The sequence below is a fragment of the Netta rufina genome (genome assembly GCF_964035555.1).
Source record: "Netta rufina genome assembly, chromosome: 1".
Taxonomy (NCBI): Eukaryota; Metazoa; Chordata; class Aves; order Anseriformes; family Anatidae; genus Netta; species Netta rufina.
In genome coordinates this window covers 69,497,140-69,524,374 of record NC_140123.1, presented here as the reverse complement: position 1 = coordinate 69,524,374, position 27,235 = coordinate 69,497,140, and the positions used below count along the sequence as shown (strand labels likewise).

Below are 27,235 nucleotides of genomic sequence, written 5' to 3'. Positions count from 1 at the left end.
CAGTGTTGGATATCTCCTGTGGCACCAAGAGCTTCTCTGTTTCACCAAATTTACCTTCTTTATAAAAGCCAACCTGATATCCCTCCTTCAAATCTTGTTTTACTATACCTCAAATCAAAACAACCCTACTACTACAATATTGCTTTTATGACCAGAATTCCTATGGAAGAATGCTTAGCAGAAAGCACCAAGAATTCTACAGATTTCTTCTAAATTGCTAATCCCACCTAAATTGAGTGTGCACTATGTATGCAAGGAAAATATCAATGGAACAAAGGTTGATACAAGTATTTAAGTACCATCAAAATTTATGATATCTAGTCACTGCACAAAAGAGGGACACCTTCCTACCTTTGTGAACATGGGCCTCAATTTCTCAAGCCACATGTATGAGAATTACAACAGATTACTGTTGCTATGTATTTAACACCTCCCAGGTAAAGGCACATAACTAAGTTCCTTAAGCACTTTTCAAAATCCCACTCTTCTTGCAAAATACACCAAACAACTCAGAGATAGCAAGATACAGTTTCCAAGTCTCCCAAGGAATATAATTTTCTAGATAAACTCACAGCACACACAGCTAGCCTTGTGGTAAGCACAGAAAGGGAGGTAGTAGTTTCTTCAGTTTAAGAATCTCACAGCTTCTTCAAGGAAGAAACCTATGAAAACATATAAAGAATCTGGCAATTGTCACAAGTTTTGACCACATAAAAGTCTCTTCTCCAGATCATAAAAGTAATAAGTGAAGACTACAGTGATTTGTAAGGAGAAAAGTGTATGATGTTAACAAAAGCATGGAGGTATTGAGATACAAATATATCCCCAGAAGTCTGTAGACTTTTGTAACTGCAGAAATCTAGCTTTTTTATTATTATTATTATTCAGTTCTTTGTAGTCACTCAGCAGAAATACCTTGTCTGTACCAGAAAAGGCATTTCTGTAAGTACTGAAGAGTCAAAGGACACTGTGATCACAGAAAGCTTGGAAGGAAATGAAATATAATTATCTGAACCTTATTTCTCAGCAATGAAACAATAAAGGAAATTATGTCCAATTAGACTGATGGCAAGTTCTCATGCAGAAAAATATAAGAGTACATGGGTTCTTCTGGGCTTTATTCATCGTAAGAATTACAGGAAAAGAATCACAGAATGGCTGAGGTTGTCAGGGCCTTCTGGAGGCCACCAGGCCCAAGCCCTGCTCCAGCAGGGCCACCCAGCGCAGGCTGCCCAGGCCCATCTCCAGGTGGCTTTGGAAGGCCTCCAAGGAGGAAACCCCACAGCCTCTCTGAGCAGCCTGCGCCAGGGCTCCTCACCTGCACAGCACAGAAGTGCTGCCTGGTGCTCAGAGGGATCATCTTGTGGGCCAGTTTGTTGCCAGTTTGTTGCCCAGCAGTTTTTTTTTTCCCCTTCCTTAACTCTGCTCTCCCAGAGGCACACCCAGAATTGCTCCCTGGCTCAGCTCTGGCCAGTGGCTGGAGCTTTTGGAGGCGGCTGGAGCTGGCTCTGCTCTGACCTGGGGCAGCTGCTGGGCTCCGCTCACAGAGGCCACCCCTGCAGCCCCCCACTACCAAATCCTTGCCTCATAAACCCAATACAACACCTTTTAGGATAACGCTAAGACCAAGCCATTTGTATTTAGTGTTCTGCTTGAACTCTGTAAGACAGAGCAGCAAAGAGAAGATCAGTCCATGACCAAAGACTTGTGACAGAAACATCTGTAACTATAATTCATCCAATAAGCAAACTGAATTTTCTGCCAATGTAGTAAATTCTAGCAACAAACATTTTACAACTACATATTACAACACATAAGCTGCATTACAGGAATATGAACATTGTGCTAGTCCTTCCCGTTTCACTTCACATAAGGGCAGCTTAAGGCCTTTATCCAAGTGTTTATCAGCTGCTACATATTTTAAAATAGGGCACTAGAGGAGAATGCAAGCAGAAACTAACAAAGTGATATGTAAAATATAAGTATAAATAAATAAATAAAATCCACGGTAATTTTTTTCCCTACGGGTTCCTCATTTCCACTCTTAAGTTTCACTTCTGAGACTATGTTCGCCTCTCACAAGTTTCATGGTGGTATGTGAGTAATAAATACACTCAAGTTTCAGCCTACAACTACTGCTACCTCCCAAAAAATTTTTCATAGCCAGGCACTGACTACCAGAGCTTGTATCAACAAGAATGAGTCTGTATGTGAGGTGAAGTTGATTTATCTGCAAAAATCCATGAAGCCTTGAAGTTTTCTATATTTCATACCTTTTTCTCTAGAGTAACCCAAGCTCTATGACAATATATGAACATGCTCAAGAAGTAAGAATAGTAACTTGACTGTAATCTAGCAAAATGCTTAAGCATACAATTAGTATCTTAGTCCTCCTAAATAAATAGTCTCACTCAAACTGAAACTTACAGAGCAAAAACGAGGCTTCTAAAATTTGAAAGGAAAAATAAAAACATCTTGAGGCATTCCATTATTTTAGAGATGATCTACACTCACCAGGTAGAAAACTCACCCCTCTAAAAAAAATAATTAATAAATCTCCCCCTAGACAAGTGCTTTACAAATAGATTCACAGACAGAGAGATATAGTTAGAAGATATATTTTATATCTAAATCAGAGAGATACAGATTTGAAGGGTGGACCATTCAGCAGATAAGGAATTGGCTGGATGGTCGCAACCAGAGAGTTGTGCTAAATGGCTCAGTGTCCAGGTGGAGGCGAGTGACGAGTGGTGTCCTTCAGGGGTCCATCTTGGTATCAGTGCTGTTTCATATCTTCATCAGTGACATAGACAATGGGATTGAGTACACCCTCAGCAAGTTTGCAGGCAACAACAAGCTGAGTGATGCAGTTGATACAACAGAAAGTAGAGATGCTATTCAAAGGGACCTGGACAACTTAGAGAAGTGGGCCCAAGTAAACCTAATGAGGTTCATCAAATCCAGGTGCCAGGTGATGCACCTGGGTTAGGGCAATCCCAGACATGAGTACAGACTGGGAGAATTCATTGATACTTGATTTGAAGAGAAAGGACTTGGGGGTTCTGGTGGACAAAAAGCTCGACATGAGCCAGCAGTGTGTGCTTGCAGCCCAGAAGGCCAACTGCATCCTGGGTTGCATCAACAGAGAGGCCAGCAGGGTGAGGGAGGTGATTGTGCCCCTCTGCTCTGCCCTTGTGAGGCAGTACTTGGAGTACTGCAGCCAGGTGTGGGGTCCCTAGCACAAGTTAAAAAGCGTCCAGAGGAAGGCCACCAAGATGATTTAGTGGTTACTATTTGTGATAGGGGGCAGTTGGACCAGAGTTGGAGATTTTTTCCAACCTTAATGATTTTATGATCAGAGGGCTGGAGCACTGCCCCTGTGAAGACAGGCTGAAAAAGCTGGGGTTATTCAGCCTGGAGAAGAGGAGGACATTATTTCAGTACTTAAAGGGGGATTCTAGAAAAGATGGAGAGCAATTTTTTTACACAGGCAGACAATGACAGGACAAGGGGAAATGGTTTTAAACTAAAAAAAAAAAAAAAAAAGGGAGATTTAGATTAGATGTTAGGAGAAAATTCTTCACTCTGGGGGTGGTGGGGCACTGGAACAGGTTGCCCAGAGAAGCTATAGCTGCCCCCCATGCCCCCCATCCCTGGAGGTGTTCAAGGCCAGTCTGGATGGTGCTTGGAGCAACCTGGACTAGTGGGAGGTGTCCCTGCCCATGGCAGAGGGGTTGGAAATAAATAGTCCTTAAGGTCCCTTCCAACCCAAACCATTCTGTGATTCTTTAAAAATTACACTCCAAGTTCACAATGAATACCAGTGTATTATGCCTGTGCTCAAATAGTGTTCTGCATGATCTTTGAAAAGCTAAAAAAGAAGCCTGTAAAGCAAATATTGGGGGCTTCACAGTGGGGTAGAAAACAGATGAAACGTGGGTTTAAATTCGCTTTAGTTATGTTTCTATAGTTGTAGATGCTCCAATAATAGTTTTAACTATCACTAAATAGGAATACATGCTAAAATTATGCAAGAAATTCAGACTTAATCATAAACTCTGAAAATTATTTTAGACTAGTCTCCACATCAAGACTATTCTTTTAATGCCTATCATGTCTAGTAGAGAAGCAAAATGAGCATGTGGCGACTTTGAAACTGAAGTTCAAAGAAGTCTATCAACACATTAGGGGGCAAAAGAGAGTAAAGATTGCCTTTATTCTACAATACTGAACAGAACAAAAGGCAGCATCCATAAAGATGTATGATATAGGCGAGAGCATGGACAGAAAAGAATGAAGTGATGAAACACACCAGAGAAACACTCTATGAATTACATTTTCAGATTACCTGAGAATAAAGAAATCAGCATATATCCAGCAGATAAGCAATTAATAGTTTTATGAACAGGTAAGTACAGTTTCTGAGCTTGTTTCTCATGGTGCTTCTTCAATATATTTCCTGTACAGCTGCAGTACAATGAGATTCTGGTTGCTAAAACCACAGAGGTATCAACATTTTCCTTCACCTCCAACTTGTGCTGCAGCCTCATGTTCCTGTATCTACTCAGTTAAAAAAGACTGTAGGTGTACACACACAGACACAGAAGCACACACTTTGATGCTACTGAGATTGAATAGTCTATGTAATCTCAGTGTGTTTATATTTCTGTTCAACAAAAATGCTCCTAGAGGACGTTTTTTTCCCCACCATTTACATCTGATTCCCACTTTGCATATTGACATCGTCTCTTTTCTTTTTCTGTTCTTCTATACACAAACCGTTTCTAGTTATCTATAAAAAAATAAAAAATAAAAAGCTGCGGGAAGCCACATTAGTATCTAAGTTTTATACAACAACTTAGAAACCACTTATGGTTGTTAACAAGAATCAGATTGTTGACAAGAACTGGAGCATGGATTTTAATATAAAATTATATGCTTCCTGGACACCATTTTGAATGGTGTAAAATAAAAAGACATTAAGGTATGAAAATGAAGTAATCTTCAATTCACATGCCTATTTTAAAATATAAAGTGTGGGGAAAAATAAAATCAAGATTTGAGATGAATTTACTTATTTTAAAAAGTCACTTAGAAGATCCCTAACAGCAGTAGAAATATGTTCATTATGATTACAGAAATAACAACACTTTTAAATGTCAAAAGGTTTAAGTAAATTATTGTGATAGATATGAATATTGCATCCCACAAGTCAGGGTCTCCAATAACATTATAACACGAAATGGCAAGTAGCAGATTTTTTTAACTCACTCTGTAAACAGATAAAAAACAGAATAAAGGGATATAATATAAGCACGAGGAGATCTGAATTGGCTCTCAACATCCATGTGTCAATTACTTTAAAATCAACCAGATTATGGTTCTTTTAAATCAGCCTAAACTTACATCCTTTTTTTTTTTTTTCGATAAAGGACAGATAACAGTGTATTTATATGATGAATGGCTTTTATCTTTTAAAAAAGCAAACCTAGAAATTTTAATGGGGTTAAAATCTCAGTGTTTTACATTTTAAAATCCTTGTCTATTAACAATCACCTCTGTCATTTCATAACATCATACCATGGCATCAAACACTGAAATAACCTTCTTCAAAGCTAGTGCCAGTGGAGACTACATCCTAGTTTATTATTCAGCTTGCTTTGACTTCTTTATCCAATTTTATACTTCTTTATACAATGCCTATTTTTTGATAATTAATACTATCTTTTTCTTAGACTACGCCTCAGAGAAATCTTTCATGTCACAGGCGAAGGAAAAGTAACTACTGTAGATTCAGAAAATAAGTTTCTATTGTCATCATAAAGAGGTTATAACGATGAGTCTCTAATAGAAGAGCACATACACTAACTTCCTACAATCACCTGGTTGTTTTTTTTTTGTTTTGTTTTGCTTTTTTCTGGAGATCTTGAGATTCTAAAAAGATATTTTTGAAAGCAACCAGGGAGTGAATCACTGTTAAAGCCTTTAGGGAAAGCAACAAAAACCTGTCGTGTGGACTATGCCAACTTTGGCACAGAGAGCATTACCTTTGCCTTGATTGAAAGCCTTTTTAAAGCAATTCCTAACATTTCTTTTCCCTGTGGCACTTCCAACCTCATTCTAAGAGGATTTCTTTTTTCTCAGGGCCATAAGTATTCACATACAATTTATCCGAGGCTATCTTTGCTGTAGGCAAGGATCTGGCAGCTACTGTCTTTTCCATGACTGTTAAAGAAACAATGAGAAGTTAATATTCATACTCAAGTCAAATCATGATTACACAAAGTTACTGACACCTAAAAATGTCTGGTCTATGAAATTGGCTTGAACATTCGGTTGAACACCCACTGAATAGACAACTTTAAGAAAATAATTTTACTTTCAAGGTTTCACCCACAGGATGAAAAGTGCTGATCAAAACTGATAAGAAAATACACCTGCAGAGTTTGACCTCTAGAGAAACTCCCCATGATTTTCCCTCAGAAGTATTGCAGATTAAGAAAAATGTGATAGAGCTAAGGGCTAAGTTTGGAAGTACACAGCAGGGAAGTCCTCCTTGTACATGTTGATGATCTCACTCTTGAAACAGAGGAGATGGAAATCAATGCAATCATCTTTCTTTTTGCTCAATCAACTGCCATCTTGCTGAGTTACCTTGACAGAATAGCTCAACTTTTAATAACAATTTAGGGGAGAAAAGCTAAAAGTTCCTGTCCTGCTGAGAAATATAGAGGGAGGTCTATATGTAGTTTCTCTCTCTTTTTTTTTTTTTTTTTTTTTTTTTCTCCCTAGAATACTGATCTGAATTCTGTACACAATTCCTCTCTCTTTGAGAGCTCAGTTATACAGTCCCTTCCTTTCTCTTCTTCTGCTGCCCATAATTACCTGCTAATGTTTCTGTTCAGCTCTTTGTGTATTCATGTTCCAGTGTTTCACGGGCTATCTGAAACACTTATATAATTAATAAATAAATAAGTGAAAATAATTTTTGATTTTTTAATTTCAAAAGAAACGTTTTGTGCTTTTTTTTTTTTTTTTTCCCAGTAGAGCATCACAGAGCCACTGTTTGCTGTAGCCAAACAGTTGACATTGTAGTATAAGTAAGGGCAAGCGTAGCTCCCCAGAGTAGTTCTGCCACTTACGAGACCAGTCATTATACAGAACCATAACTTGTAGGTTTTTAAAGAGAATTTCCCGTATTTGTCGTAGTTTTTAAACTACAAGCTCATTTCTGCTCTCTCATGTAAGTCCGGACAAACTCCAAAGTCAGAAAGCAGAAATGGAGCCTTTGGACAAAGGTTTGCTACATTTGTGTGCTTTATGTTAAGCTCCTACATCTATAATTAGGTTTGACAATAGAAGTAAACCTCAAAAGTGCTTAGCTAGTTCAGATTCAGTTTCAGTGGGACATACTGTCCACAAACATATATGAAACTCTGACCATTTATATGATCATCTATACATTTCTATTCAATATAAATACAGCTTTAAGCAGACTTGAGTTTTGAGACTTAAAACTTCAGGTACCTACATTTTATATTCTGACTTTTCATTCATCATTATTGTATTTACCTTCTTGTCCTTACAGACTATGCTATTTTTTTTCCATCTGTAAACAAAAAATATCCCTACACCATATTCTTATTGACCATCCCAATAAGAACATCCACTATCAAAGAGATACAGTGCACATTCCTTTAATTGACATTTTGTTGCATTTTTCCATCTTCGCACAGTAAGACACCTTAAACTCAAAGTTAAGGGATAAATAAACTAGTCATGTTTTGACTGTGACATAACCAGCTTCAAAGAACCACTAGTTGTTTTTATTAATATTTTTTCCATCTTCCCACCTGAAGAAGTTCCTATTAAATGCTGTCTTAAATAATATTTCAATTTATTTTCCATCACCATAGTATTTTATTTAGAAGGTAATTCAGTGAGGCAAAACAAGTAAATATCCTCTCTATAGTTCCTATTCTTTTTGAACAGAGTACCCATGTTAATGCAAGCCATAAACAGAACAAATCTTCCATTAAATCATTCCCTAGAGAACTCATTTTGGTACACAGTTGGGGAAGGGTAAGATAATTAACTATTTATGAGTTCAAGAAATGGAGCAGGTACACCCATTGCTTGGTATTCAGTGCTTCACGTAAAGAAATATGACCAATACATTTCAGAGTCTTTGAATATGTGCCCAAGTTGTTCCTAGCACATAATTTGTTCTGTCTTTACTTGTCAGATTTCCCATTGTCAGAGGCAGGAGGAGTCTTCCCCCAACCAGTGTTTAACACGTTGCAATACTTTGCATCCTCCTTTATACATAGACAATAACAAACACTTGGGCTAAATGACCAGCTTTCAAATTCAGAAGCATTTGTTCCAAAACCACAAGCCATACATACAGTACACTTATTAGATTCATATATCACCATAGTACCCACCAGCCTTTGAATGTCAACGTGAACACAAGAAAGACCCTGCTTTGATGAGTTAGTATAACATCTTCACTAATAAGTAAATTAAGACATTAACAAGTATTTTTCTTTTTCAGATTCTACTTTTCAGAATTGTAAGATAAAATCAACCTAGTTTACAATGGAGGTTATTGCACTGAATTCAAACCCACAGTCACATAAGTAGTCACAGCAACCTATACCTCTACAGCTAAACAAATATTCAGCTTGCTTTCTAACTTGTATGTTTTGTTGCAGAACTGAGGAACATCCTGGAAGTAAGAAGACCACAACAGCTGACCAACCATTACTATTCAATAGGTTCACAGTATCACACAAACTATTTTACTATTTTACCTGCCTTTACACATGCAATACAGATATGGATAACTTCTTCAAAATTATACTGTAAGGCTAAAGATTGTTGATAACTCAGTGAAAGAAAAATAACCACTGAAAGGATGATGAATTTCAAACAAATATACTGATAATACATGGTATTATTCCATGTTATCAAGTTACTAACTCCATGTTATAAAATTCCATATATTCAACCAACTCTTGAAACAGCAATCAAGAATTTTCTTGACAGTAGATTTGTTTTATATTTATTTTTCCCTGACTGCTATTTTACCATTCAAAATCTACCCGCATTTTATGGGAGACAACACAGAACATGATACTGCTTGAAGGTTTGTTCTCCTCTTGAAGAGACATAAAAGAGTTATCTGAAAAAACAGAGCTACAGCTGAAAACAGAACTAAATCAGCAATCAAAACAACTTATGCCAGTGTTATTTATTATCTTTTTCAAAAGCTAGTATTGATGCCAAGACCAACAGTCCAGATAAAAATCTTTGTTAGCAAGTCGCTTACCATATTTATTGATGATACAGGACCAATGCTGTTGACATAAATATCAACATCAATAACTGTTGGTTTTACTGTGGAGAAAAAAAAAAAATCACTTAATATTATTTTGCAGCAAACATAAGTAATCACTTCAAACAGTTTCCTCCCCAATATCCATAAGGTTTATTCTTCAGATAAAATCAGGAGCTACTGAGAAATAAGGATTATGTATCTTTAAGGAAGACAAGGTTCTTTTCCTCCCCACCAATACAAATTGCCACAACTTACAGCACTTCATCATCATGATCCTCATTTATCTCAGCAGCAATTTGTTACAGAAAATTTTATTGATAAGTAGAGTAGCTCAAAGTCAAAACTTAAGTTGACTGACATGAAACTAAAAAAAATGCAATGTGTATCTTTTTTCCATTTCCTCAACATCCAGGTAGTTTAAAGGATGTTTCTTCCACACCAATATATATATATATATATTTTTTTTATTATTATTATTTTTTTTTCAGATTTTCTCATCTCATCAGTCCTGATTTTATCCTTAGATTAAATAACTATAAAATCAATTTTACTAAACCTGAGCAACTTTCCTCCTTTCAATTTAGACTCATTCCCTTCAACTCACATTGCCTTTGCACTCATTCATCTAAAGCATTTGAATTTGATTTGGTTTAGTTTATACTAGTTTCTCACAAGAACTTCCATGTTTTCAGACTTCCAGAGTTTAATTCAAAGACAACAGGTAGGCCAGATGTCCTTTCTTTAGCTTAGGCATCTAGGATCTATCTTTCTTTCAGCATGTTCAGTGTCATCATACCTGCTGAACATTATTCAGATAGCTCTTCCAGGTAATGTAGCATAACTCTAAAATAATGCCACTCTTCCATAAAGAAGCATGGTTTTTACCTGTACTGTCTTCCTTCGGATTCTGCAGGATATACATTAACTTCTATGCTGAGATCTGAACTGGTGTATTACTTGTCTCAACAGTTAGTTACTTCAAAACCAAATAAACATATATCATGTTCTAACCTGCATGGCCATAATTGATACAAACCTGTCCCTAATAGGCCAACAGCCTCTGTTCTCCCAGAGGCACTTTCCCTTTTCCATGGTCTTTAAAAAATCTCCAGAGAGCAATACAAACCACTGAAGTTGAGGAACTAACACTTCTATCCAACTATGGTGAACTCTGGACTTTTTTGTACTAAACCTTAAACCACCTGGGCTTGCAGGTACATCAGCTAACCAAAACTCAAGAGAGCCTTCCTCAGGCAAGCTCCTGAGTGGAGAAGTAAGGAACAGTTAAAAACCACAGTTGCAAGGGAAGCTCAGGAGGGTAACAGCTAATTTGAAGTTTAAGAAGCCATCCAACACAAAGCTGAAGACAGAAAAGAATCTCTGCATGCAAAAACAAATAATTTTTGCCCTATCCCCCAGATTTCAAACAATGAGATGCTGAGGAATTTTAAGAACCTGAAAAGTTACATGGTTCAGAAAAAAAATAGGCAAGGCAGGCTGTCTCATCATTTAAAACTTTGTAATGTGCTTCTCTCCTCATGAAGACCAGATCTAATGTTGCAAAAAAAGACATTAAGATGTGTACAGATAGTGGTCAAAGATGATAATCATTCTCTGTAATTCGTGAAGCACTGCACACTTCTTGAACTGTATGTGGTCAGAGCATCTGGGACCTCATTTAAGGTCATGGTTTCAAATTGTCTGCAGTAGTGGCTTATAAATTCAGATCTTCCCTTCAGCAAAAGAAAAACTGAACTCAGCTGAACAAGCACAACTGATTAATGCAACTCTAATTGTACCCAGCTAATAACTAAATAGGAGTCTAGCAGCTTCTGGTAATGAGACTCGCCTCAAAACGCAGTAATAAATGTCATTACGTAGAAATTGGTAATAGCAGGGAACTACAGCTAGCAAGATAACATACATGGAATAAAAGGCTTTGATCCAGATGGAAGGTCAACACCAAGGAGTTCTGGTAAACACTCGCTCTGAGCTTTTTCCTCTCTGCACTAGTGTGGCCTCACCTCAATTTCTGTGTGCAGGTTTGGGTGCCACAATACAAGAAGGGCACAGAACTATTACAGTGTCCAAAAGAAGACTACAAAGATAGTGAAGGGTCTGGAGAGCAAGACGTATGAGGAGCAGCCAAGGTCCCTTGGTTTGTTCAGCCCAGAGCAGAGCAGGCTGAGGGGAGGCCTCATGGTGGCCTGCAGCTCCCTCACGAGGGGAGCAGAGGGGCAGGCGCTGAGCTCTGCTCTCTGGGGACAGCGACAGGGCCCGAGGGAACGGCATGGAGCTGGGACAGGGGAGGGTCAGGCTGGGGGTTAGGGAAAGGTTCTTCATCAAGAGGGTGGTTGGACACTGAAACAGGCTCCCCAGGAAAGTGGTCACAGCACCAAGCCTGCCAGAGTTCAAGAAGCATTTGGACAGCACTCTCAGATATAGGGTCTGATTTTGGAGTGGTGCTGTGTGGAGCAAGGAGCTGGGCTCAATCCTTGTGAGTCCCTTCCAACTCAGGATATTTTATGATTCTGTGATTCTATGAACATTAACAAGATTAGACTTAGTGATGCACATCAGCATGCAATTGGATCTTGGGAGGATCAGGGACAAAGTTCAGGACCAGAACACAGTGCTTAGAATCCATTTTTTTTTAATCACTGCAGTTAAATATATAAATAGGTTATGAGATAATAATTTCTCCTGAATGTGCTGGGCCAAATTCCCTCCTGGTGAAAAAGAAATAAAAGTAAAAATAAAAATAAAAATAAAAATGAAGCATTGTTTTCATAGATGCTAAAGAGTATTTGGTCTTATGCACAGCAAAAGTCTAATCTTGAAGCAGAAGAAAACTAAACAGCAGCCATTTCTTATGTCAAACAAAGTCATCTTCTAGCTTCATAAAGTCCCAGAGAAATTAAAATTAAAATTAATAATAATAATAAAAATAATAATAAATCTATATAAGATACTATATTCCTACAACAGCCAAACAGACTGGAAGTTTCTTTGAGTGATATTTTGTTTTCCTAGGCAGAGGCATCAAATAGAATTGTATGGTAGGTATGTGTTCCGGTTTTGAAAGAAAAGGCAAAAAAGTAAATTTCTTGTTGCATGTGGTCTTTCATGGATATAAACATATACCTGGGAGAACCATCACGTATGAGTTTTAGAGTCCTTACACAAGATTTTAATTCAGAATACCAACTACGATGGGGCAAAGATTTTAAGATTACTTTATTCAAAATGCACTATGAAAAAGAAAATAACCAGGTCTGAAAGTTATCATGTCTTCTGTTTAGAAAGAACTCTTCCTCTACCAGTCTTCAAAAATAAACTGTGATGCATGGAAAGACAGAAATAATCACACTATCAATTGTTCCAAGGCCTGTTCTGTTTTTCTATGTACTACATACAGTTGTGAACACTCAGTTCAAGGACTGACTAGGCCCTGTGTGGAGATGATGAGCTGCAAGCAGATGGAACCTTTCTTCTTGCACAGTCTCGTTGCTCAAGCAACAGAAGTGTTAGTACCTCACTAAAAGTGGCAGTGAGATTACAAATGGATCCTCAGCTTTAGGACTATTTTGATATCGGCAGCAACCCAAAATCATTCAAAAGAGCTGTCAGAAACCCAGAAAAATTACTGACAGAACCATGTATATATCACATACTGGACGTGGTGCTTAAGGACATGGTTTAGTGGGTGACATTGGTACTAGCATGATGGTTGGACCATGTGATCTTGAAGGTCTTTTCCAACCTTAATGATTCTATGATTCTATACAGGAGAGCAACTAAAGGTTGTCGACAAATGTACCAACCTTCTCAAAGTTCTTTGATACAGTTTTTAATATATGGTGGTTAGGTTTCCCTGAAAGACAGTGTAAGCACATCCAAGTAACTAGTGTTATGCTGCTACACAGTGCTATCTAAGGTTAGCTAACTGTTTATCGCCATCATTACATCTTCAAACATGTTGGTTTTAATCGAGAAGGGGACTTATCAAGCCAATCAAAATATCTGCAAACAAAACTAGAGGTCACATGAATATTTAGCTAGTAGTCCCCATCTGATCCAAATGTCATGTCTTTGAGACAGATGAGTGTTTATATTCTGGTCAGTCTTGTGACTATCGCATTGCAAAAACATCCAAGTGAAATTTGTCTACAAACTTCAGACAGTTTAAGAGAAATCTAGACACAGGAGTTGTGAGTTCAACACTGTCTGCAAAGCTCAGTAAAGAAGCCAGGTGAACACTTGGCCAGTAAGCCGAAAGCTAGGTCAGGTGTGTTCACACAACTACAAAATACAGAAACAATCGATTTTGTGTAGTCCTCTCTTAGATATACATTGGTGAAATAAACAGTGCCAGAACTTGAATCTCATTAAAATCCAAGTAGATTTTACTCCTGGACACATGGAAGCAGATCTAGTGTGTAAAAAACTGGGCAGGTAAATCAGAAAGATAATTTTAAAAGATTTGTGAGGAAATGAAAAAGGGTTTGTTGAATAAATTCACACATCTTTTAGTGAAAAAATCTTCAATAAGTTCCCAACATTTTAATGTGCTTATTTTGTATTTTAAATCATCCTGTCCTTTTAAAATCCTTCTACATTTTGGTGGATATCTGCTATTCAGAACTGACGCTTATTTCATGAATGAGACCGATTTTGCTTTCTTCCTACAGAAAGCTTCCTCCACATTTGAAGTCTGTCCAAATAGCATTTATGATTCTGCACAAATCATAAATATTTAGAATTATTTTTAAAAGTTTAATGTCTATAAATATTTTTATTGGAAAGCTCATTTAAGCATGAATAGAACTGTCTGGGCTCTCATAAATTTTAAAATAAAATTCATTTTTGTAGAGGTTTAACCTTTTTTACATTGCTCAAGCAACTCTCAAATCTAAATTGCGCTTTTTTTAATCAATATACTGGTAGTAAAAATCTTATGGATCAATATACACTTATTTATAGAAGCAAAGCAATTAGCAGTAGATTTTTAGAAGGCACATAACCTGTTCATGAAATACGCAGACCCTAAACTCAAAGTTCCACAAGGCTCCTGATCAAAAAAGTTTTCTGAACACGAAAGAGTTACAAGATTGGTCTTATGGTAATGAAATAGTCCTTGAAATTACCCTGCAATTATATTTTACATTATCTCATTTGCACATAAATTGCTATTTTTAAACTGCAGAAAAGCAGTAATAAATCTTTAGACAGTTATTGGTAACTGTAGTAGTTGTGATTATTGTGTTATTGTTTACTTTCCATTAGTGGTGATGACTATTAATATTTTCCTACATGACCTTACAGGTGACATCTAATTACTTTTTTGTTCCTGTAAAACAAACTGCTATTGCTAACAAGTCCCTTCTCAGAGAGAGTTGTAGTCAGCTAAAACTTCTGTATTTTAGGACAAATTACCACACTTGAAAAAAAAAAAAAAAAAAAAAAGGTTAATGGGTCAATGGGGTGGGGGGGAAATTAAGGAGCCATTTTTTCAGCACAGCAGAGAATGGGCTTGAACAAGTCCTTCACTTGCTACAGCCAAGTAAACTCTGACAAAACAGTCACCCCCATGATTTAAAAACAAACTACCGAAAGGGAACTGCAAATGAAAATCAGAATGAAGATTAAAAATTGTGTGTAGACTTGAAAGACAATGTGAATGAACGCAGTACCAGGATGAGAACAGAGTCTTTTGAACATGATAATATTCACGTGCTAGGTTCTGTTGCCTTTCTATCCAGGACTGTGAATGACAGCATACACATAAAAAGACTCCCTCCACCAACTATGAATCTTTTATCACTTTTATTCTACTTTCACTATCAGCATCAATCAGTCATTAGCACTTTCATCTTTCATTTATCTTTCCCCAATGCACAAGTTGTGATTTTTATGGTATTGTGGTGTTTGGCAATGAAAACTGTAGCCCTTACATGGTTAGGCTGGTTTTACTATGACTCCCTGAAGTTTCCATTATGGCTTTATTTATATTCATGGTGGGTAGTTCCTATGTGGTACCGTAAGACCCAACAACAATTAAATTTGTTCCTGCAAAGTCTGGCAAGCTAGCAAACAAGGTCTAGATGAATAACACTAGTTACAGGAAAACTATACAATTGCAAAAGAGAACAACAATGTTTTCAAATAATATGTGCAGAAAATTCTCCTTCCTTAAAGATGACAGAAAAATCTTCTGCTTTGTGCTACAACCTTGAAGTGAGAAATGTAGCACTGTACATCTGCCAAATTTACAAATATCTGCCCAGAAAGCATCTTTGATAAAACCAAAAATAAAAAAACACCTGTAAATATATTTCTGCATTTTGAAGAGCCAGCATAGTCTAGGTAACCACAAAAATAAGGAGAGAGATAAAAGGGGACATGTAATGGGTATCTCAGACTTTTCCTGACTTTTGCCTAACTTTCGATCTATGGCTTCCTGAAACTATATGCTGCTTTCCCTGCCTCAACTCTGATTCCTTAGGTGAATCTATGGAAAAGAAAAGAACTAGAAGCTGCTATATATAATTTTGGGTCTGACAGTTTAGCTAAAGAGTTTGGCAAATATTAATTGTTAACTAAACTTCCCTACCAACAATGCCTCTTAAGACTCGGTCTGAGTGTATATCAAGTCATTTCAACAAGTAATCACTGCCAGGAAACAAGACTCTGAATAAGTTATCTGAATAAATGAATTATTTACATTCACACAGATCATGTTTTAATCTAAGGGACCTTGCTGTTAAGTACTCAGTTAAAATGTCTCTTTCTCAAAAACAAACCCAGTATGTCTCTGTCAATCCAATAGACTACATGCAAGACTTAACTACTGCTAAGGTACAAGTGGCTCCTGAGAAATGAGACAAAAGAGCAGTCTTATCTGCAAAGAACTGTATTACTTGGGTTCCGTTATTAGATTAGTTTCAGAAAAACACAATGTTTGAATACTGAAATATTTCTATACGTTGAAACATTGTCAGCTTCAATTAAAATTTTGCTTTTCAGAATTGATTTAAACCACGTGTTCTAAAAAAAAAAAAAGGCAAACAAAAATGCTAAATAACAATAAGCCACATTCTTTTTTTCTATTTAAGCAGAAACATTACATTTGAAGGCTGCAGGGTCACTACATTAGAATAAAACTTCTCTAATTATCCTTCGAGTATGTCCCGTAAGAGTTTTACCCAAGAGGAGGAGGAGTAAAAAGTACAGTTTTTCCCCTTGACAGCTGAAAAGCTGTGAACCAAACCAGGTCAGCAATCAAACTCACAAATTCCCCTTTGCTCAGCTCCATGGTTAGGATCTTAGAAAAGCAGAATGTATGCGTGAAAAAAGTTAATTGTCAACAGCCTATGCTAATCAGGTATGTTCTCATGCTAGATTTTGAATGAAGCTATGTTTGATGTACTGTCACTACACTGGCACCAGAGTAGGATTAGGTGCAACAAGCACCTTTTTATGTCACGTTTTAAAACAGACTTGGACTGCAGATTTCAAAATCTAAAGCTTGGGCTTTGGAGTAGCCATAGAGCAGTTTATCCATTATTTATTAGCCTTGTTACTAATATTTGAGAAGTGTTTGTGGCAAAGTTTGCAGAACGAAGTGTCAATTACTAAAGATGCTGCAGAATTAAAACTCCTGCAAGCAACTGAGAAATCCCTTCTACCCTCCCACACAGAACAGAGATTGCTCTTACTTGTACTGAATAGCAACCCTTTTCTCAGGAACATTCCTCATATAGGTGTGCTTTTACATAAAGCATAGGAAATAACTGGCACCAAAATAAGTTTCATATTTACTGTATTACCCGTGGAAACAGGCAGCTAATGGATTTCCAGTTTGGTAACTGAACCAGAACAAAAGTTTTCTGGATAAGGACAATCCACTTTCCTTAGTATCAATAAAAATCAAAACATTTCTGATTTTTTTTCTTATGCTCTTTTTTACCTCCTGAGCTCTCACTAGATTCAGCCATTTCTTATCTGAGTCTTGACCACAGCATTCCTAACTTATTTTATATAACCTATAAACCTTCCCTATAAACCATATAGCCTCCCATATAAACCTAAACTGAACTAGTCTCCACAGTCTTCTGTGGTGATCAATACTAGAAACCAGGACTATGACTCTTCCTTCCTGAGAGCTAACATAACACAAACAAGTTCCTCTCTCTCTCCTTCCCATTTTGTAGTACCTTTAACCACTGCTGAGACCTCCACGTAGAACTGTCTATAATCAGTCCTTAACTGACAGCTATCTCTCTCCCTACTTCCTAAGCACTCTGACACTGTCTCTCATAAGCTAGCACAAAAGGAGCCTTACACCAGAAAGTAGTAATTTTGCCTTGCATGACAGTTTACAGCTTTCTCTGTGCAATGATATAGGAAATATTTTGATCTGGGAGGCAATAAGCAACCCCCTGTCACCACATATAGGGAAGCCTTGCTGGAGCTAATTTAAAGAATATCAGGTGTGGCAATCAGCAGCTAGCAAAAATAACTTGACAGCCACAGCGGTAATAGCCTGTGGTGCACTTTAGGGTGCATTTCTGCAAGGCCCGCCGGGAAGGCAGGTCAGAGAGAAGAAAGGTTCTACTGCAGCCTCAGAACTCAAGGTTTTCATTAAGCGTGTGCTTGAAAATGCACATCTTCTTTAAAAAGCAACAGAATAAAAGTTGTGCCCACTCACCCAACAGATCTGCTCCTGGCATGCACTGAGAAACTGCTTAAATCAGCTACAGAGAAAACTTTCATCAGCCTGAAAAGAGAACTGCTATTAAACCCTGCCTGGCCAGCACAGTAAATGCATGTCGGACAGAATTTACTCTACTGTTTGTCAACAAAAATGAGCCCACCTATTTCTACTTCCTAAGCCTTTACAAACCTATGCAAGGCACTGAAAGTTGCACAGCTGTTTGTGAGACTACTCTGGTCTTGACAAAATTGGCTAACAAAAATACTTTAGGAGCAAAGAAAACCAGATTGACACTCCATACAGACAGAATCTGTGGAGTCAGAAGACAAAAAGGCATTAAAATAGGTTTATGTGGGTGGGCATAAATATAAATAAATAAGCATACACTTTAAAGTGAATTCATTTGAGCTTGTAAATAGACAATAAATACAGGGGACCAATAGAGGCTATAGGGATGACATAAAGGATCACAGAGGAATCTTAGTTATTGCAGTTTTGTCAAAAAAAAAGGAAGAAAAAGCAGGCATTGGCAGTCAAACTGCCACAGAACACAAGTTGATGATGCTACCTTCAACACGTGCAGTTCAGATCTTTCCCCGACAGAATGATACATTTGAAAAACATGCAAAAAAAAAACATTGCAAACATGCAATACAAATCATCCTACTGCTCTTTTCTACCCTTTAGTGAATAATATCATTAAAATCAATATTATTCATAGTTGTTTTGTCTCTCCCATAATGTTCTTGCCTCAGGTCTGACTTGATGTCAGCTAAGTAACTCTAAGGCACAAGAAGTTCTGTCTTGTAACTTTATATTCCTTGATTTGTTTTTTTTTTTTTTTTTTATCTTTTTTTTTTTTTTTTTTTTTTTTTAAGCTTCATTGCTAACACTTACGATCACACTCTACTTTCAATTGCCTTGCCCTGGGTAGTTTGAGTAAACTCTAGTAGTCCCCTCTAGTTGTTTTTTTTCTTAGCAGCACTATTTTGCCTCAGTCTCTGAAATAGAGGCTAATTGAAAGTATTAAACTTTCCCTGGCAGATCATAAATAATTGCAAAGATCATTGCAGCAGCCTGAAATGCAGGGGAAATAACATCTACAATGTTGGGCTTTTTTAGGCTTTTTTTTTTTTTTTAAATGCTAAACCAGAAATTTATCAATTTCCTAACTCCACTTTCTTGCATTAGGAACACCATGGGGAAAGGTAATGGACAGCAGTTCTGGCTGTTTATACCTGGCAAGCATCTGTAACTCCATGTTCTAGTCCTGTTGTGTTCTGGGAGAGGTATTTCAGGAGCTGGGAAAAAGCGCAGGTAATTGCAGGAAGGCTGGAGAGCACTTGGTCAGACTGCAGGGTGTGTTTAAGAATACCCTTTGCACTGAAATTAGAGTGCTGAGGTAACTGCTTGCTAAAGATGCTTAGGGAATGATTGTGTTCTCTACAAAGTACTGGAGAAATAACGTGTTTTCTTCCACAGCAGCAAGTTGATATTAAGAAGGAAGCTCAGAGTTCAGCTCAGTTTATGAATTAACATTAATATTACTACTGCCTTGTCATGACTTAAATTTTGCACATTAGTTATTGCTTCTTAGAAAACAAGATGAAATAAAGTCTTCTTCCTGAGGTAAGCAAACTAGCTACCAAAAGTCAATTCTTGAGACATATAATGCTCTTCGTGCTCCAAATGAGTACTGTGTCCCAATATCAGTTTAGGGTGAGTTTTTTTTCCTCTCCCTACTAAATTCCAAAACCTCTCACATAGTAACCTTTTTTATGGGTTAGGTGAGTTTCAAAACAAAAGAAAAAAAAAAAGTTACTAATATCTCTCACACATAAAGCTCACTCAGGGAGTGTGATGACCCACCTTGTAAATTGGGTGAAACGTTTACTTTGGAGGAATACACTGTTACATTTTTTTTTCCATATTTAAGACAATTTAAATTCCATATGGAAAGTAAGTGCTAAACAATGTAGTGTAATAAAGCTAGTTTTTATTTTCTAGGACTCCATTGTGCACTAGGCTGTTCTTTATGGAAGGTGAGAAGGAAGGCTTCATTAAAGTAAACTGAAGTTTATTTTTCTTTGCCATGGGCTATTTAATTTTCTTGTGGTTTGAGTTTTCTTAAAAATAATAAAATAAAATAAATAAAATAAAACAACACAGAACTTAGATTTTGAATCAGTTAATAAAAAAAAAAAAAAAGAGCAATGGCAAAAAAGCCGGGATATTAATGAAATACATTAAGACTGAGATTTTTCTAGATGTAATCATCATCATCATTCTACTCTGTGGCCTGTTGATTTGTCTATTATTTCTGTTCTTGTTTTATTTGATAAAGAGAGAGTAAAATTTCAAGGCCAGAACTTGTATCCTACTAAATGGCAGGAGTTAATTCAGTGTGATGTCAGGAAAAAAAAATTTAAAAAAAAATCACTCCACATGCTTAGAAAATATTGTATATTCTGTGAATGGGTCTTCACTTTGAAGGACTTTAAAACATACTCTGGAATACCTGCCTAAGGAAGAGATTTTAAGACCTTCACAGTTCAGAGTGGATTTACTTGTTACCTGGGACTGGTTCCTTTCAGACCATGCAACAGAGCCATGATTCTCAGCCCTATAATTGTACCTGGTAAAAAGTGGATAGAAATGATGCTAAGATGCTTTGTCTCCATAAAACACTTCTTTAATCAGTACACTAGCATAAACTCTTCAGTGTGAGGTGCTTTCTCTTCTCTTCCTTTTTCCTTTTTTTGTTTTTCCCCCCAGTTCCAAGAGACATGCACGTTCTGTGGTATGCTGGAAAACCACCAGATGCTACCATTAAAGTGAAAACCCGCACAAGTTTTGATAGTTACAGAGACAAGAACTCTATGAAGTGTGTGGCCACAGGGGATGCAGTCAGACATGCCCCTACTGGTAGAACATTTTGTTTCTGAAGTCTGAAGGCTCCTTTTACCTACACGTGTTTAAGTTGTCATATTTCTGATACCCTTCACAGCGTAACTACTCTGCCTGATCCTTGTTCTGTTCAATCCTTCCTTTAAAATCCTGGCTTGAAAGCTTGAACGTGATGCCTGTACTGCCCAGCACCACCAGCTGAACACAGATTTGAGCACGTGTTCTGACCAACATTCAATTACATGAAAACCAAGGCCAAACATAAGGGAGGATAAGAAACAAAACAAACAAAAAGCACTGCCAAAAAGAAAAATGCAAGCCCTGGCCTGGTATATTAGCATTGACCTATAGACTCTTTACAGTACTTTAGATGGGCTGGGTGGGATAGGAGGAAGGAGAGTGGCTGAGGGTCTGTTTACAAGGGTCCACTCACTGATGAATATACTCCTGGCCTGGAGGTGATGTGATTACTGAATTACTTGGTGCCCAGAGTGCGGCAAGTGGGCACTCACAGTATGCCTGTACAGTGCCAGAAAGTACCTGGACATACCTGAGTTAATCAGAATGTCAGGTTCCCTAGGAAGGATAAAAAAAAAAACACAGAAAAGCCACCACCTGAGCTAGCATGCACTCTCATTTGTCATATTCTCCTCCCTGTGGCCTTTGGTTTCCAAAAGTGTGTTCCCCAAAAAAATAAAAAATCCAGTCCTAAACTATGAAAGTCCAGAGAACTCCATTCCAACTACATTCAGAAAGGAGATAATTTCTTAAGGAGCACCGCTGAAGCTACCCACTGTTAGTAATAGTGATTTTGCAATAGAGATTGGAAAGCTGACTGTAGAGCAATGTGGCATGAAATGGTCAATCTCCTCTGTCCTGTAGAACAACTGATTTGCTTACAGGCAGCATTGCACAAATTTAAGGTCATAACAAGTAGCTGACTGCATGTGAGTCCTGGATTTAACCCTCAGTGCCTTTTGTAGGCTGCACTTCTGCTTGATTCTGAAGACTACTTCTCTCTTCCTGCACTGGTTAATTCCATGTTTTTTATAAACTCCAAAGCATGCATTTTCTTTTTCTACACTCTATATTATCTAGTCTACTTCTTTCCCCTCCCCTAGGGCTTTTACTGATAACATATTAACACTGGGACCTTCAGGGTAGGGATACAGTTCTGTGGCCAAGAGAAGTCGACCATCTCATTCAGGTGATAACCTTCTCCCAGATGGAAAGGAAGATGTGCCAGTGTGTGAGCAACCACCTGGCAATTCAGGGAAGCAAGATATAATGTCTGATTCTCTAACATTCCCCTGATGTTCTCCTTGATAAATGCTTAGTCTCCTCAGCTTCAAAAGGGCAACGTTATTTATCTGCAAAGGTAGGTGAAGAGAGAAGAGGGACCAGGGAACAGGGCACAGAGGTGAAGTAACTTCTCCAGCATCTGAACAACACTCAGCGCAAGTTCTGAAGTAGCCAGATTCCTATCAGTGAGAAAAACAGCTTAGGGCTGAGATGCTTAGTAGAAATAGATAGATGTAGTCAAGAACTGTGAAGTATTTCTTTGGTACTATATACAAAGAGCTATGTAATTTAACTCCTTTCTCTAAAACAGGATTTATGAAAGTTTGTGGAGAGACAAAAGGAATTACTTTGGTAACAATGATTTTCCAGTGCTTTAGGCTATGTCTGACCTCTATAATTTTACAGCAACTGACATGGGGACTTTGAATGATTACTTTGCCCCACATTGGCATAACATAATTTACTTCAACTGAAGTCAGTGATATGAAGACATAGTGTACAAAGTAAAATTACAAAAAAAAAAAAAGTCTGAGAATGTCTTCCAGATGTTGATATGGATTGCGGAACTGTATTAAAGCACTTTTCCACAAGATATTAAAGATCAGCTGAATCCAATATGACAAACTAAGTAGGAGAGAAAAATGACACTCCATCATAGAAGCAGAGACATCTATCAAATATGATCTTAGTAAATACTACAGAAAAACAAAGTAGTATCTATAAAAAGAAATATAAAGTACCCTTCTTTCATAGCATGGCATAGTGTTGTTTTTTTTTCTGGTGTTTTTTTTTCCCCTCTGGAATTGATGTAACATGTAGCTGTGAGACACAAATAATTCTAAAGGGAAATACCCACAGATAGCTCTTACTTACATCTAAACTTACCCAAAGGGATGACCTAGTAAGTACATCAACACATATGCCATCACAAAATAGTGGTCTGTTATAATCAGTGGTAGAAGTTCTCTCTTTAAACTCTTTTCAAAAATTTAGCAACAGTAAATTATCTTCGGTGGCTGTTTCCAGCTTCCCCTCTTCCCAGTTTATTCTGAACTACATGCAAGGTGCAGTAAATGTAAATGATAAGTTATCTCTGATTTCTGTCACACAAGCTGGACAGCAGTTGTGCTACAGCCATTCTGATCTAAAGCTGCAAACAAGACATAACCATAAAGGTAAAAAATATTGGCTTGAAATAACATTATAAAAATTAAAAAGAGATTTAAAAAGAAAATAGCTCAAAATGGTTATATGTTATACATAGGTAATTACTAGCTCGTATCTAAATGTATTCCTGTATGTATGAGTACTGCCCATGAGACACTTCATTCTATCAGATTTCACTGGAGATAAAGTATTTGCTGGTTTGGGGGAGAAAATACCTATTTACACAGGCAAGTCCTAGTGTCTTCTTCTCATCACCAAGGAACATAACTTCTGTGATCACACTTTAGAGGCAGTAGATGCACACTCTTCTCTTGCTGTGCCCTACTTTTTGATTTTAATATACCTTTTTTTTTTGATTACTCCTCAGAGCCTGTGGCTTAAGTTTTCCATATGCATGTATTGGATGACAAAAGAGGTAAGTTTGTTCACAAGCCTGCCAAAGACCTAGAGCTAGCCTTTCCGTTTCTTTGTACAAACTATACACACAAAATAGAGTTTAGCATGCCAAATTACCTTCACATCTTCCCATGAGAATTAGTATTTAGAGGAAGCTCACTTGGAAATGAACGTGAGCCAAAGACACTTAATCTCCACTCTCACAAACATTTGTGTGTGCTAACCAAAATGTAACATAATGCCTTTTCTGTGTCCGTAGATACTTTTCCTCCCTGTGCAGAAAGGAGTACTTACTTCCAATATCTGGCCGTAGCTTTTTGTCATACTCTCGCAATAGCTTGTTTAGTATGAGAGTCACATCTGTGTCCTGTGTTTTTGGAGCTAAAACCCATTTTTGGTTGGTTGTTCCATCTTCATATTCATCTTCTTCAACCTTTCTGGAACTGCAATAACAAATCAAATAATAGATATTATTTTACATAACTACAAAATGAGAACTCACATTCTGAGTAAATCTGCAGAGTATTTTTAAGAAGTTCTAGATTTCTCCCTTGGTTTTGTCTATCTACCCACTCTTAAGCTGTTTTTACAACAGGATGTTCCCATTAACAGCTGATGAGTATCTGAGGATGGGTCAAAAGTGAAACTCATTTTGAAGTTGTCTTCTGCCAGTCTCTCAAATAAGTAATTATCTGTGCATTAATACAGCTATCAGAATAGTATTTAACATCCTATATTTTAAACAACCTATCCCAACTGCATAGTTACCCAATACATTTACAATACACTCTTACAAGGAGCAAACATCTGCAGTATTATTTTATGAATCCATCAAGACAACTGATCCATCTCTTGCACAAAGGCTAATAAGAGTATTAAAAATTCAGACCTTTTAATACTTCCTGATCATTTTATCTTATTAATAAATTATTATATTCTCAATGCCTGAATCTCAGAGTTTAATGTATTACAAGGCTTAGAATTAAGAGCTTGCTCCTTGACTATAAGATGGATTATCACAAGCACACAAATACGTTTCATAAATTAATTGGAATTTCAGAGTCTCCCTGTGGTTTTTATGACATTTTTAAAAAACAGCTCTACACCAAGAATTATGACTCTCTTTTCCTTCACAGGTGGATTACTTTTATTTTAAGAGAATGGTAATGCAAATGTGGTGAAACTACAGTTGCCCAGGAATCACAGCTAGAGCTACTTTCACACGTGACTAATTTCATTTGTGCAGCTTTTTTTGTGCACGAACAGTAAAATGTTGATTTGAAGATGTATCTTTTGGTATCTTAGAAACCAAATCTGTTTGATCTCTCTCGCTGGAGAAAATCCATTACAGTTAAACTGAGATGAAGTTATTGGGAGAAAAGGTAACCTCAGTGGCAGAACCCACAGCAGTAATCATCTATTGCTTGGACCTGCAATTGCCCTGGCAATGTGCTATCATTTTGCATATTAGCCACAAATCGCTTGATATGACCTCACAAATTGCAGGTGACCTGGGTACAATTTTTTAATATTTTTTTGAAATCTAGCCCCTAAGAATCTTGTACTGAGAGAGCTCATATAACCAAGTTCCAGAAGTACATAAAACTTGGGGAAATATTTGAATAGATGAGTTACTTCTCTGTTAGAGAGTTGTATTTTTTATAACTTGATCTTTTTTTTTTGTTGGAATTCACCCAATGAGTATTTAAAAACCCTAAGAGGATCCTTTGTTTTTTCTTTTCTCCCTCAGGTTCACAACAAGCCATATGTTTTAATATTGCAGTTCCGGGACCATTCTCAAAGGAGGCACCATCTCCAAGCACACACAGTTGATATTCCACAGCTGAAACACTGCAGTGATGCTGAATTGCTGATAGGAAAGGAGTACACGATCATACATCTTTTTCTGCTACACTCACCACAACTTTACTGGAGACATTCAGACTGCACGTGGAAACAAGAATCGAGTTCGTGTAGGATCACGATTCCCATTTCAGGGAGCAGCTTCTTTATAACCAGTTGCTAGTACAATTCTAGGCACTAACAGAGCTCTTAAATCCCCTCAAACTAGCAGCTTGCTTCCTAGAAAGCACCTCCAAGTGATGTAAATTCCTACCTACATCCCAGATTAAGACTGGGGGTGGGAGAGGTTTCATAGCGAATCAGACCAACACAGTAGATAGACATTTTTCAAGGTGTTTTGTTCTCCTCCTCAAGAGTTTCACTTCTCTTGCTCGCCTCTGTGCAATTAGATTCTTGGAAGGCACCTGAGGTTGCCATTTCCCCTGTAGCCTTACTGGGGACTGCCAAACTCCCAGCTTATTCCTGCTGTCCATAGGGATGATGTTAGGCCATTCCCAAAGGGTGAGGAAGAAGGGCTACACACCTTCCCCAAACCCCCCCTCAGGGGCCACTAGCTTTGACCCTATGAGGAGACAGAGAAGGCAGCAAGCAACCTCTCAAGCAGAAAGGCTTTTCCCCAAGAGGCTGTAGGGGAATGGGCTTATTTCATGGGTCAAGAGTGCCCAGGATCTGCACTGGGGGCTGCCGCGAAGCAGCCTCGGGTTCCTGTGAGGACTTGGGAAGGGCAGAGGGAAGGGCAGAGGGAAGGGAAGGGAAGGGAAGGGAAGGGAAGGGAAGGGAAGGGAAGCCCTGCCCGTCCCCAGGCCCCTCTCCCGCCTCGGGGTGCCGGGGCCGCTGGCAGCGCCCAGGACCCCTGGGGGCCGTTTGGCCCCGCGGGGTTCATGGCCGGCAGCGGGCGAGGCGGGCAAGGGCAGCCCCGGGCGCGCTGAAGCGACCCCGGGCCCCGGCAGCTGCAGGCAGGGTAAAACTTTCTGCCGGGCCGGCTCGGGGGGAGCCCTCTCCGGCCCCCTCCGCCGGCGTTTGGGAGGGAAGCCCCGGGACGGTGGCAGATGGGAGAGCCCGGTGTCCGCACCGGGCGGCGAGCACCCGGCAAACTCCGGAGAGCCGCCCTCGCAAACCCCGGCGCGGGGAGGAGAGGAGACGGAGGGGTGGGGAGGCGAAAAGGGAGCGGGGACTTACCGGGCGTGAAACACCGAGAGGAGGAAGAAGACGGCGAGGAGCTTAGCGGGCATGGTCCGGGCAGAGCTGGCCAGGTAAGGGGTGTAGCGGGACCAAGGAGAGGCTGCGGGAGGCTCGCATGCGAACGGCGGCGAGACGAAGCTCTGAGTCTCCCCTCCCGTGTCTCCGCAGCTTTATACCCTGAAGAAAAATACCCCCGTTCACACTGCTCCGGGAAGGGAGGGGGGAGTGAAAAAAAAAAAAAAAAAAAAAAAGCCAAAGTGGGCTGGATAGGGGGGGAAATCCCCGTCGGAGAGCCCCTGCCGGGGCCAGAAGCAGAGCGGGGTCTCGGCGGTGTGAGCGAGCTGCGGCGCTTCCCGCAC

At 38.5% G+C, this 27,235-nt stretch overlaps 1 protein-coding gene across 1 annotated transcript in view; it reads right to left on the bottom strand.

Annotated features, from left to right (window-relative positions):
- GABRG3 (gamma-aminobutyric acid type A receptor subunit gamma3) overlaps positions 1 to 26,926 on the bottom strand; it is a gene marked incomplete at both ends in the record, with an annotated part of 338,735 nt that extends 311,809 nt beyond the window's left edge. Inside the window, 3 exons of the mRNA XM_084284963.1 lie at positions 9,335 to 9,402; positions 24,126 to 24,274; positions 26,874 to 26,926. Of these exons, the coding sequence (XP_084141089.1) occupies positions 9,335 to 9,402; positions 24,126 to 24,274; positions 26,874 to 26,926 (270 nt within the window). The remainder of the gene's footprint in view (positions 1 to 9,334; positions 9,403 to 24,125; positions 24,275 to 26,873) is intronic.
- Positions 26,927 to 27,235: the final 309 nt, after the last annotated feature.